Here is a 12,848-nt window from a genome sequence, read left to right as displayed (position 1 = left end):
TAACTTGTATTAATTTCATGATATCTCAGTAAACTTAGTATTAAAATATTTATACAAGCTTTATTTTTTACTGAAGCATATATACTTTATTTGGTGGACTCTATTATTTCTTTTTTTTTGGTACTGGGGATTGAACTCAGGACATTGTACTTGCGAGGCAGGCAGCGGAACCACTGAGCTAAATTCCTAGAACTGTATTATTTCAAGATAGATTATATTCTCTTCCAAAGATCTTTTATTAATTAATACTTCTACCAGCAGAAGGAGAAAGTTTATGGTCTAGATTTGTTTCTAATCTGACAGTTCAAAAATTAAATTTTGTAGTTTTAAATATTATTTTCCTATTTCTGCTGAAGTTGAATATCTATCCTTATATTTTAAGCTGTTTATACATTTTAATTACTTTTTGAATTCTTTATCTTTTTCTTTGTTGTGCGTTTCTTATTTGAGCTACTAATGCTTTGCATTTTAAATTAAATTAGTGCATATCTGATATCTCTGCTTTAGGAAAAATGATATTTTGAATGTATTTATTTGTAGCTTTAAAAAGTATTTACTGCAGTTTTTATTTGTTGCTTTAAAAAGTAATTGAGATTAAACTTGAATCATTCATAGGTAAATGTGTACACTTCAAGACCATAATTTTAAGTGAAATAAATAAGAAACAAGTTTAAATATTGCATTGTTTCTCCTGTGTGAGAAACTCTCAGGGTAAAGAAGGAGAAAAATGGAAAATAGATAATGAGAAATAGGAAGAACATGTTCAAATGGAAGGGGAACAAGGTGCGGGGAGGGGAAAGGGAATGAAGGGAAAGGGATTAAAAAACAAAAGATGGAAACAAAGCTTCTGTAAATAGGGAAAGAAGAAGGGTTGAAAGGAGAGGAGAGGAATGGGAAAATAAAGAATTAAGACATATTATGTACATGTACAAATTTCCTATGATGAATATGAACACTATGTGTAGTATGTTCCAATAAAAAATAAAAAGTAAAAAAAGTAATTACTACCATCTTAAGGAGGAATCTTATACCAGTGATTAGTGTTTTTCTAACAAACTGATAAGTGTCTTTAATATAAGCTCTGTTGTGTACACAGAATTTTTTTAAATGTTTTAAATGGGCTGATGATTAAATACAGGAAAAAACTAAGTCAATGAAGATTTTTTTCAAAGGCGAAAAATTCTTGAAAAAGAAATGAAAATAAAGTTATATTACACTTACAAATTGTTTCTATAAGTAACAAGTTTATTCAACAGTAACTTGAAAGTGACCTACTTTATATTTAATGTTATAACTCATATATTTGCATATTTGTTTAATTTGAATTTGTTAATATCTTGTGTTAAATTATTTATTTCATGGTGAAATATATCTATTCTCACCTGGGTGGGACTTATAGGATTATAATGAAACATGCAGTTGTGTTATAGGTGGCTAAATTATAGAACACCTTGTCAAAGGAAAATTATTTTCTCTTTTCCCAATCACCCTTTCAAAGAGGTTCCAAGTGGTATTTGGGCTTTGTTACATTACTTCACATTAAGTAAGAAGGACTTACTTAATATCTATTCAGATTGTGAACAGATATTTTTGGGAGTCTAACGACAATACTTGATATTAATTGAGGTAGCTATTTCTAGAGCTTAATAGTGGGGATACATTTTGAAAAATGTGTTGTTATGTGATTTTTTTTTCATTGTATAAACATCACAGGGTACTTAATCTAAGCCTGTTATTAATGTCACTAGGTTATATAGTCTTACAGGACCTTCATTTATATGTGACTGAATTTTTTATTGTCTGAACTGTCATCATGTGGCATATAGTTACACTTGCTAAACATATTAGTTCAACAAATATTTATTGAGTGTCTCTTGTGGAAACATATTGATGATAGAAACATGTATCTCTTTTAACTTACACTCCATTCTGGTAGACAACTAATCTAGTAATTGAGAAAAAATGTGAAGTTTTATAATAATAGATTCACAGGATAAAAGTTTTCATTCTACCTTTAAAAGTAATTGTTCGGTAGTATTTGTGTACTATCAACCCCCGCCCCTCAATGTGTGTAGATCATTTTTTCTGTTTTGGTACCAGGGATCGAACTCGGGACCTTGTGCTTGCAAGGTCGGCACTGGAACCACTGAGCTAAATCCCCGGCCCTGTAAATCATATTTTATTTCCCAGCTACTCTAGAATAAGGAATGATGGGGTGGTAATGCAATGGTACTCAACATTTATCTCCAATATGACAATAAACTTGATGACCTTTCTTCTAAATGTGCACTTTAAAATATGTTCACTCTGAGATTTGAACATTGATAAATATGCAAGGGAAAATAAAGCTATTAAAGAGCAAACAGGGCAAATTCATAATACTTAACACTATAATCCAGAATTCTCTTCTAGGAAGAACAGAAGCATGTGGTTCCATTTGTGTGTTTCTTGTTTATATTTGAAAAAAAAACTATGGTATTATATAGAGTGTCTCTGAATGTTAATCAGATTGTAACTGATTTTTCTGGTTCACTTTAGAAGTCCACTGATTGTGCTTCTGTTTAATTATTTTAAACAGATAACAAAACTAATGCTGAGGGTTGGCAACTCAATGTGACCTTGATTATTCGCCCATCTGCAGGCACAGGTATTATGTTTGCCTTGGTTTCAGGTAACACAGTGCCTTTTGCTTTGTCATTGGTAGACTCCACCTCTACAAATTCTCAGGTAAATTTATTCTATCTAAATCTGTAACCTATATGTGCCGTGTGTGTATGTGTTTTAAAATAGGTATTATATTTATCCTGCAGGAATATTTTGAAGATTTAACGAACAACTATACAAAGTGTTAGGCATAATCTCTAGCATTAATATAGATCCCTCAGTACTACATACAATATTACTTATACCCAAGTCTGAAAGAAGAGGAATAGAAACTCAAAAACCTTGTGCATTTAAAGATAAGATTAGGCAAATTTACAGAGAATGTAGAGATCCACTTTTATTCAGAATCCTTATAGCATTGTGGGAATTATTCTGTTCTAACAAAATAGAAGTGAGTCGGATAGCAATCCACTCTCAGGTATTTGGTGTTTAATTATAATCGTTTGTGTTTTCTCTCACTCTTAATCTTTTCTCACATGAGTAAATTAGGAGAGAGAAAACTAAAATTGGTCTACTTGAATTCTTGCTGGCAACTCATTAGAAATTAGGAGGAAGAACAAGAAAGTCTTGCATACAAGGAAACATGAAAGTTATCAGAATCTGTGTTATTCAACCTTCTATTAGAGGCTAATCATTCTGTCTATGTCATCCACAGTGGATTCTAATAAGTATCAGTAGGCTGCTTATGTTTATGCCCAGGTTTTTTTTTTTTTTTTTTTGTACCTGGGATTGAACTCAGGTCCTTGTGCTTGTGGGACAGGCGGTGGAACCACTGAGCTAAATCCCCAGCCCAATGCCCAGGTTTTTTTTGGAAGCTCTCAGTTGCTTTTAGAAAGAGACATGTAATTGAATAATGTCTACAGTAATGGTTTGGATAATCTGGTTCTTAAACTTGAGCAATTTGAAAAGTTTCTGCTGTTTTGTTGTTGCTCTTCTTATTAACCTCCAATGTACTCAGATCTTACTTCACTTACATTTCAGGGTTTTTTTTTTTTGCTTGCCTATTTTGTTTTTTTAAACAGACGGAATTCCTGTTTTCAACATTACATTCACACAGTTGAAGGAATTAAATCTTGATTATGATTAATATAGTATTATAATTTTTTTCATTTAAACTTAGAGGCTCATACATTGTGTTTTACTCATTTAAATTCAGTTTTTAAATTTCAAAGCTCAAAAGTCACCCAAGTAGCATGACTATTATTACTTGCTTATATTGGGTCTCTGCTCTGCTTTTCAGGATATTCTAGTATCTGTTGAAAACACAGTAGTAAGTCGAATCGAGGCTGTAAGTCTGTGTTCCAGTCAACAATCCCAACTGGTAGTTGGAGTCAACAGAAACAAACTGGACCTGTGGACTCCACTTAAAAAAGATACCACCTACTCTGAAGACCTTCAAAGGCAGCTTGCCATCTTGGATGAAGCAATGAAAGGAACAGTTGCCACTTACCTGGGTGGCATTCCAGGTACACTCTCTTCATTTAAAAAAACTATATTTTTAATCAAATTTATGATATTATAAATATAGAATTTTAATAAAAAGGTATGAGAAGTGAGGACCGAATTCCAGTGTTCTTTTTCTAGATGCTTGGACAGACATTGCATTGGTACATTTTGGTTTTCTTATTCCTTTTTTAATGGTGAACTAAAACTAATTGACTTTTGTTGTATTTGGCTATCGTAGCCAGAAGGGATTTCATTTCATGTCATCTTCACAATAGTCTTATAAGTTCAATATTTATTCTTGAACTTATTCATTAATTTATCAAATATTTATTCACTCATTCTTTGGCTCATCTATCATTTCTTTAGTATTCATTAAGAATTTATATCCTAGGTACTATGGATAAAGTAATAAACAAATAGATATGATTCCTGCTGTTAAGGCTTTTACAATCTAGTGGCAATAGCAGAAATAAAACAACTGATTAGGAAATACCAAAATAACTAAAAATGTGATCTCTTCTATGAAGGAAAAGTGTGGATTGCTTTTAGAGCTTGAAATGTGGACTTGATTCAATTGTCGAGGCCAGGAACAATTGCCTTAATAAAACACTAAGATATAAATCTGATATTTGATGGAATAAATGAATTTAACCAGGTGGTAGGAGCAGGGATGAGTTTATGTGGTAAAATGTCCATGTAGGTAAACTGGGAAGGGGTGACATGTTTGAGAAATACATAATATGTGTAAAGCATGTTGAGCAAGTGATATGGTACTGCAGGGTGAGGATGGGAATTGGATAATGGGTGGAGGGCTTGTAGAGCTAGTTCAGGGTCATATTACGAAAGATATGCAAATCGAAATGTTTTAGACAAGAAAGTTAAATTTCAGTATTACAATTTAAAAAATTGGATAGAGAGCTCTGAGGCAAAAAAGTGGATACAAATTGAGAAGTGAGACTGCTGAATAATCACATTCAGCAATAATCATACTATCATCAATTGGTGCATAGTGAAAAGTCTGAATACTATACTGAGTTCTTCAAATGTATCAACTAATTTAATTTTCAAAGTAGTGGGGAAAATATTATTATCCCCATTTTATAGATGAGGAAACTGGAAGCTGGTGGATTAGGGTGAGGGCACTGGAAACAGCACACACTGAGTAGCTTAGAAATATAAGTGAGAAAATAAAAAGACTGAGTGATTTAAATACAAGTATAATGATAACTCTTAGGTATCTGACATAAGCAGTTGTACGGTGGGGATCCCCTTTACCAAAATGGGTGAAACTAGAGGAAAAGCAGGTTAATCTTTAATTTAATGTTGGAAACTGTTAAATTCTGCCACCATTTTACTTTCAATGGCAAAAAAGAGCCAGAAAGTTTTTAGAAGCATTTTCTGGTACGATTTGCAGATTATTCTCAAGGAGAGAATTCTGATTGATTAGTAACCTTCTGGACTTCTGGTAACCTTCATTATATTGCTTTCAGTGCTCAGGTTATTAATTTTCCACATATGTGATTCAATCAGGGTTTGGTGGGAGTAGAAGTAAATAAACTCCAAAAGTTATGGATAGGTAGATACATAGATAAGAGTTCAAGTAATTTAGGTTAGCATGGTTATTAGAATTGCAATTAAAGTGAATGAATTCTGTACTGAAACCTACTACCTTATTCACAAATTAGTAGAATGCAATTTCAGTAATCAAAAAAGCAATGAAGGAGTTTAAATGATGTAAAAATACTAAACTTTCAGAGATTCCAAGACCTTTCAATAATACTAAAGACTGAATTCAAGGTAGAAGTGTTGAAAGAGTGAAGAAAAATTGAGATAAGCTTATAAATTATGAGATGGGCAAATTATTGATATACAAAATAGACATGTTAAATCACAAGTTAAGAAGTGAAATATGGAATAAATTCTGAGGAGTTTTAAAAATACTTTTGTAGTTTTAAGTGATATTGGTAGTTATATAATTATATGTTCTAAGGATAAAGAGATTTTTTAAAAATAGTAGCATAATGGATAATGTTTACCTGAACTTGAAAGGGATTTTTAAAATATGCTGTAAGCTTATAGAAAAGTATGGACCTCATTGGCAAGTTAGAAGAAGGAAAGATGAAGTATTTATTTTTGGCATAAGGTACTAAGAAAGAAGACTAAGAACTAATGAATAACCATGATGAATGTTTGTGAGGAGGAGATGCGTAAAAACAGAGGAAGCAAGTAGAGAGATAGGCATTTTAAAAAAATGAACCATAGTTCTAAGGAATCCAAGGTTTATGACTCGAGTATTAAGTTTTATAAAGAGATGCTCCACACACTAAAATTACTCCGTTCACTGAGTAGTTATTAAAATTGTTATTGTTAGAACAGTATTATTTCATAAAAGTGAATCCTCTGTTATAATTTGCTGTTGTTTGCTCAACAATAAACTATTTTTTGGAAAATATGAAAATCTGCTTGTATTTTAGCAGTAATAAAAGATATATTTATCATTGCATTTAAAAAACATTTCCAAGTAACTATGTTTAGGAGTTGAAAAAAATGATTTAACAATGCATAAAGTGTTGTTCAGACTTAAAAAGAAAATAATATATACTTAAAAAAATAAGTACAGAATATGATGAGTTGGGATATGTTCTTTTATACTCTTCTGTAAGGGTGTTTATTTATCTTTAGTTTCAATAGAACTGATTGTGTTTATTAAATCAGAAGAACTCATAAGATACTGAGTGCCATGCCAAGCGTAGTACTATATATGGTAAACTATATAAGGATTGATACATACTTGTGTGTGTGTATGTTATTTTATATTTATTGAGTAGAATTGCATTGTTAACTTCTCTTTTAATGTTACAGTTTGGTTGCAAATGGAAAGTCTGAACAATTCCTCTAACTTTAAGCAAATAAGATACTGAAAGTCTTGGACTAATAGTTGAATATTCTGTTTTACAGATATTCCATTCAGTGTTACGCCAGTGAATGCCTTTTATAAGGGCTGCATGGAAGTGAATGTCAATGGTGTACAGTTGGATCTGGATGAAGCCATTTCTAAACATAATGATATTAGAGCTCACTCATGTCCATCTGTTTGGAATAACACAGAAAGTTCTTAAGGCATCTTTTTATCTGCTGATAACATTTTTTTTCACCTTTGTTTGCCTATGTTTCTGTAACATCTGGGAGGTTTTATCTATGATGTGAAGTCTTTGATTATTTTGTGGTACTTTCAGCTTTTTGGAATTTTTAAAAGCTCTAATAGAAAAAGAATTCTGCTCTAATATTTAAAAATTTCTTTTGTTGCTCTTTAGAAATTAAATAAGGGAACAAAAATTTTAAATTTAAATTTTTTGCTACAAAATTACATTGTTTTAGTTTTTGTTTGAAAATGTAAATTTTAATTTCACTAACATTGGACTAGTATTTTAAATATCTATTTTTCTCAGAAGGCAAATCAGTAAAGCCGAACAAAAGCTCATGTGATTAAATACTATTGATGATAGGCAGATACTTTTATTTTGTTGATGCTACTCTTTTGTGATGAAGGCAGAAGAGATGGTGGATTATTGAATGTGAATTGAATGGAAAGTCTTAAAGCTTTATTCCAAAATAATTTGTCAAGAGGAATAACTTTGTCGTTCTCTTACATGGCATCACATTTCAATCAGTACCTTCAGTGAATGAGAAAATAAAGGGACACGTTTCCTTGAGAGCAGCACATGAATCTTTCTTCTTGGGAATTAGGTTCAGTGAGGATGAGACATTTGATTATTTTGGAATGAGTGTGGAAACCTGGATTGGATACTTTCTTTAAATTTGGCTGTAGAGATCTCAAAGCTCCAGATGAGAAAAAGTGGTAGTATGTAGTTGTGGAAAGGAGAATAAACAAATGTGGTTTACAGTTTTTCTTTAATCCAGATTTTAATTACTATAATAAATCACTTGAATATAATTTGTTGAGGAACAAAAGAATCTATGAAAGTTACAACAAATTTTTAACAGAAAGATAACCACAGAGAGGTGTAGTGAATACTATGCGTTGTAGTCAAAGAAGAAGGTAAGATTGCAACATATTTGTTGACAGTGCACTTAAAATGGCAGGTTTTTTTCACTCTTGAACCTACCATTCATGTCAGGTGTGTATCAGATGTTTCACTGACTTTTTAGAAAATAAACTTTTTTTTCACTAGATACTTTGAATCACATAAAATATAATAAATTGATGTATATTTTAACAATGTCTGCAGATACTGTCTTTATTCTATAGGAATAACATCTTTATTCTAACAAAATTTAAGATTACATACTATAATCTAACTTCAGGCAACATAGTTCTTCAGTTGAAAAACAGGTAAAGCTCAAACATTTGATGAATACTTATGATTGGTTGTAGAGTGGAGGTTAGAAATGGAAGAAAGGCAGAAATTATGCTAGTTCATCTTACTGTATTGAACTTTTCTCTCAACTGCTAACATGTACTGTGAGTGATGAATACCAGCAAGTGACCATTGATAATTATATTGGTGCAAAAAAGTAAGAAAGGATAAAAACTAAGGGACATATGAGAAAAAAGGGGGAAAAAAGAGCGAAGAAAAAAAAATTTCCCCTGAGGAAGAGTTCTCTGCTTTGGACTTCTGGAATAGCAGCTGGCCTACCTCCTTGTAGATAAGAATAGCATTCCAGAAACTTACAAATTTTTAACTTCTGATCTGCTTGCTAGAACAAGCCCTCTGCAAAGATAATCCTACTTCCAAAGAAAAGAAATTGTGATATAAAATCTGTTATTTACTAGAGTTGATCCTAGTAAATTCTGTTTTCTGCTGAAGTTTCAGACTTTGAAATCTGAAATCTGATTCTCTAGCTTGGGGTAGATGGGAAATTGAACCAATGTTTACCTGACATAGTAAGAGTCCAGCATTATTATCTGGAGTTCTAAATATTAAATATAAAACATTTAATTTAAATAAGGTCGTATAGAGAACTGGGGCTTAGGTGGGAGCCTTCTAGGAGTATCTGTACCTCCCTGAGCCAACTCAGCATGCAGTGGCTACCCTGGGCTAACAGGCATGGTCTTGGCCTGCTTTGTAGCTGTAAAGAGTAAGTTGCATAGCTAGGATTGAAAACTAGGTCAACTAGCTCAAGAACTTGTGTCTAAATTTGAAACATACACTGTTTCTGTATTCTTACTAGTTATTCCAGTATTTAGTAAATGACATTGTTGGAGTAAACAATCCAATACAACCAAGAATTTATTGGATAGTACTAATTTCTTCTCCAACTCTTCATGTAATTGTCATTGACTCTCAGTTGATAATATTATCACACCAATGGTTATGAAGATAAATGTGATATTATAGAGTTGAATTATGCAAATGTCAGCCCTGACTCTGACTCATCTAATTAGTACTCTGAATTAGATGTTATCCTGGGAAAAAAATGGAAAAAAGTCCTAGCTCTGCTGTGTGTATTCATAATTTAGGAGACAACAGACACATAGACAACTAATTCAAATAGAAGCCTGAGTTTGTAAGGGTATAAGAGAGAATTAAATATTTGCAAGGAATTCTGGAAAGGGAGAAATGAACTCCAAATGGAAAATTCTCCTGGAAAATCAGTTACAAACTACAGATACAAGCTCTCTTATTCCATGCCTTCCCCCTACACATTTACATACAGGCCAGACATAAAGGCAAAAAAGAGTGAAAAATAGAGATAGATGAGAGAAGGATAAAGTGGAATTGTGTGTGTGTGTGTGTGTGTGCTTGTGTGTATACAAAATCAGGAGAGAAAAACACAGAAAAGAAAACATGAAAAAGAGAAGAAACATGGAAAAACAAATTCCATGAAACAATAAGATACAAAAGAAATTATAAGGGAGAGGAAAGAAAAAGCAGGAAGAAAAAGTACTTGGAAGGATCTTGCTGATCCTTTACCTTCAGTAAAATCAACCATTAAAATGATGTCATAGCTACTTTCCTAAATATGTGCTCATTATCTCCTTAAACAGTATTATCTCAATTTCAAACCTCTTGTTGACTTTAATATAGCTGAAAAATATGTAGAAAAATTATTATAGAAGATTTATTCTTTCCGTTTCTTCTTGAAAGCACCACTTTATTTTTCATAATCTGCCCAGATCTCACAATTTGGTGATCTTGAAAGCCTTTGGCAAATGTATACCCAAGTCATAATACCAGATTTCATGGAAGTTTTTCTCTCATGCCAGGGCAATTCAAGCTACTCTCACATTACCTGGTATCCAAACTCTGATGTTTAAATACTCTAGAAATGTTGGAAGAGACTAAGGATCTGCATCTTTGGAACACTCACGTTTTTTCATTCATCATCCCATTCACAAAAGCTCTGTGCACAGAGCATGGTACTCTGTTCTGTCTTCCTCCTTCCTTTCCCTTCTTACTTTCTAGGAATGAACACTGACCTTTAATGGACAATAATTACATGGACTCTTCTTGGAGTGGTGTTAGGGACTATGCAACTAAACGCCATTGTGTGAAGACTTGTGAGAATACTTATCATTACTTTCTGTCCCTGAGGCTGAACTTTCTAAGATATGCAGTGAAGAAAAATCATTTAAAGTATTAGACTTAAATCTCTTTATTTGCTTCGTAATCATCACAATTCTCCACCTCAGCTCTAATACAAAGAATGCAATCACCTTAAAGAGCAATAACTGTGGAGGTATTGGGAAGGCAATGATAATTTATTCAATAATAATTTGAGGATCATATACAAAAGTACCACATACTGGGGCCAGGGATTTAGCTCAGTGGTTTCGCCGCCTGCTGCTCAAGCTCAAGGACCCGAGTTCGATCCCCAGTACCAAAAAAAAAAAAAAAAAAGTACCGCATACTGCACAGTTACACTGTGCAGTTACATGGTTGAACAAAGCATACATATGTATGTGACTATAAACATTTTTTTCATGGAGACAAATGGAATCATAGAAGGCAAAAAGTATCTTCAATGATTCCTCTTAAATTATGTATTGATAGATGTGTCAATCAACTATTGGTCATTGTAACCCAATATCTGATAATACACACAGCTTATAAGGAGGAAAGATTCATTTTGAATCACAGTTTTAGATATTTCAGTCCATGATCATTTGACTCTATTGCTTTTGGGCCTGCAACAAGGTAGAACATCATGGTGGGGAGTGTGTCACATGGCCTTGGGGAGAGATTTAAAGTCCAAGTCATAATAATAGACATTAATTGAATCAGAATTAACCTTAGTGTCCATTAGCTATTTACATGACAGGTTCCAGAGTAGTTTTTACTGTTAGTGTTCAATTTTAAAAAATATTCTATTGGTGTGAATTTAAATAAAAACCGAATCAGTGGGACCAGTTGATATCACTTAAAAGTAATCTTATAAACTCTGTGTGACCATCATTACTGATGCAGAGTTCACTATATGCCAAAGGCAGTCATTTTCTCTTTGTTCAGTGGATTAGTTTGGAATTTTCAAGAAGCAGATGCTAAGAGGATATACTAAGTGGTACATATTAAGCTGATTGAGTCACCCTCAGATTCATTTGTCAAAACTCTAAAATTTAAAGCAAGTGTTTGGAAGTAGAGTTTTTAATGAGCTAATTAAGGTTAAATGAGATTATAAGGGTGGATCCCTAATCCAACATGACTAATGTCTTCAGAGGAAGAGATACCAGGAATGCTTGCCCAAAAAGGGTAACAGGGTAGGGAGGGACAAACCAAGCAGAGTGGCCTCAAGAGAAACCAAACAAACCAAAAGCGTGGTCTTGAATTTCTTCTCTTCACAGCTGTGAAGAAATCAATTTCTGGAAAGCCCTTAGTCTGTGGTATTTTGTTATCAAAGCCCTACTAAATTAACAGAAAAGGCAATAGATTGATTTATTGGCAGAAACTCCTGTGAAAGTAAAAGGAGGAGGGCATAGGAATGGGAAGAGAAAATTTTCAGGAAGCCACATTAAGTCTGGCACCTGTGAAGGGAGAGAAGGAAACAGGCTAGTAGGAAGTTTTAGGCCTCAGTGGAGTTCTGAGAAGGTTTCAGCTTGGTTTATGAGGAATTTTTGAAACAGGTTGCCCATATGAAGAGTCCTATATTAATCAGAAAGGGCCTGGCACAAGCTTCACTGTGTCCAGTCATTGGCTGAGAAGCAGCTCAAGTGGATCTAGCTAGAGTAACAATTGTGGCTGTCAGTTCCAGCAGCTGGTTCTCTTAAAGGAGGTCTGAGCAGAGCACTTTCTACATCATCTATAGTCAGCACTAGTAAAAGTTCTCTTCTATATTAAAGCCATAATTAGACACTGCATACTCAACATGAAATACTCCTTTGATATCAACAGCAAGTGTAAATTAATTAGGATTCCATTTGTTAAAAGTAGTAGCAATTCATTTTGAGCTAGATTTAACAAAAGAAGAATTTTTGAAAAGTATTTGGTTAATTGTGGAACTCAAGGGATGGAAGATTAGTCCTGGAGTATAGATTGCCCTAGTAAGCTCAGAAAGTTCCCTCACTTTATCTCTTATGTTTCTTTCTGTGCAACCATATTTCATTCTTCTAATATATACTGGTTTCCTCAACTCTTCAGTTTACATTATGGAATAGGACTGCCATCCACTTCTAAATTTACATGTCCATACAGCAAAGGAATGGCAGAATAATAATAATTTTCATTCTTCAGTCTCAGTTCTTGAATTGCAAAGGAAAGATCTGTTTGACCTAGACTAGG

The 12,848-nt window shown here is 33.0% G+C and overlaps 1 protein-coding gene across 1 annotated transcript in view; it reads left to right on the top strand.

The window, feature by feature from the left end:
• Window positions 1-8,351, top strand: part of Pros1 (protein S) — a 74,016-nt gene extending 65,665 nt beyond the window's left edge. Inside the window, exons 13-15 of the mRNA XM_087214073.1 lie at window positions 2,579-2,727; window positions 3,905-4,130; window positions 7,069-8,351. Of these exons, the coding sequence (XP_087070199.1) occupies window positions 2,579-2,727; window positions 3,905-4,130; window positions 7,069-7,229 (536 nt within the window). The 3' untranslated portion in view covers window positions 7,230-8,351. The remainder of the gene's footprint in view (window positions 1-2,578; window positions 2,728-3,904; window positions 4,131-7,068) is intronic.
• The last annotated feature ends 4,497 nt before the right edge of the window (window positions 8,352-12,848 follow it).

The sequence above is a fragment of the Heterocephalus glaber genome, unplaced genomic scaffold (genome assembly GCF_053883595.1).
Source record: "Heterocephalus glaber isolate CG9 unplaced genomic scaffold, H.glaber_assembly_v1.0 deba00000122, whole genome shotgun sequence".
NCBI lineage: Eukaryota > Metazoa > Chordata > Mammalia > Rodentia > Bathyergidae > Heterocephalus > Heterocephalus glaber.
Note: the sequence above shows the minus strand (reverse complement) of the source record. Positions and strands in the feature narration are given on the sequence as shown.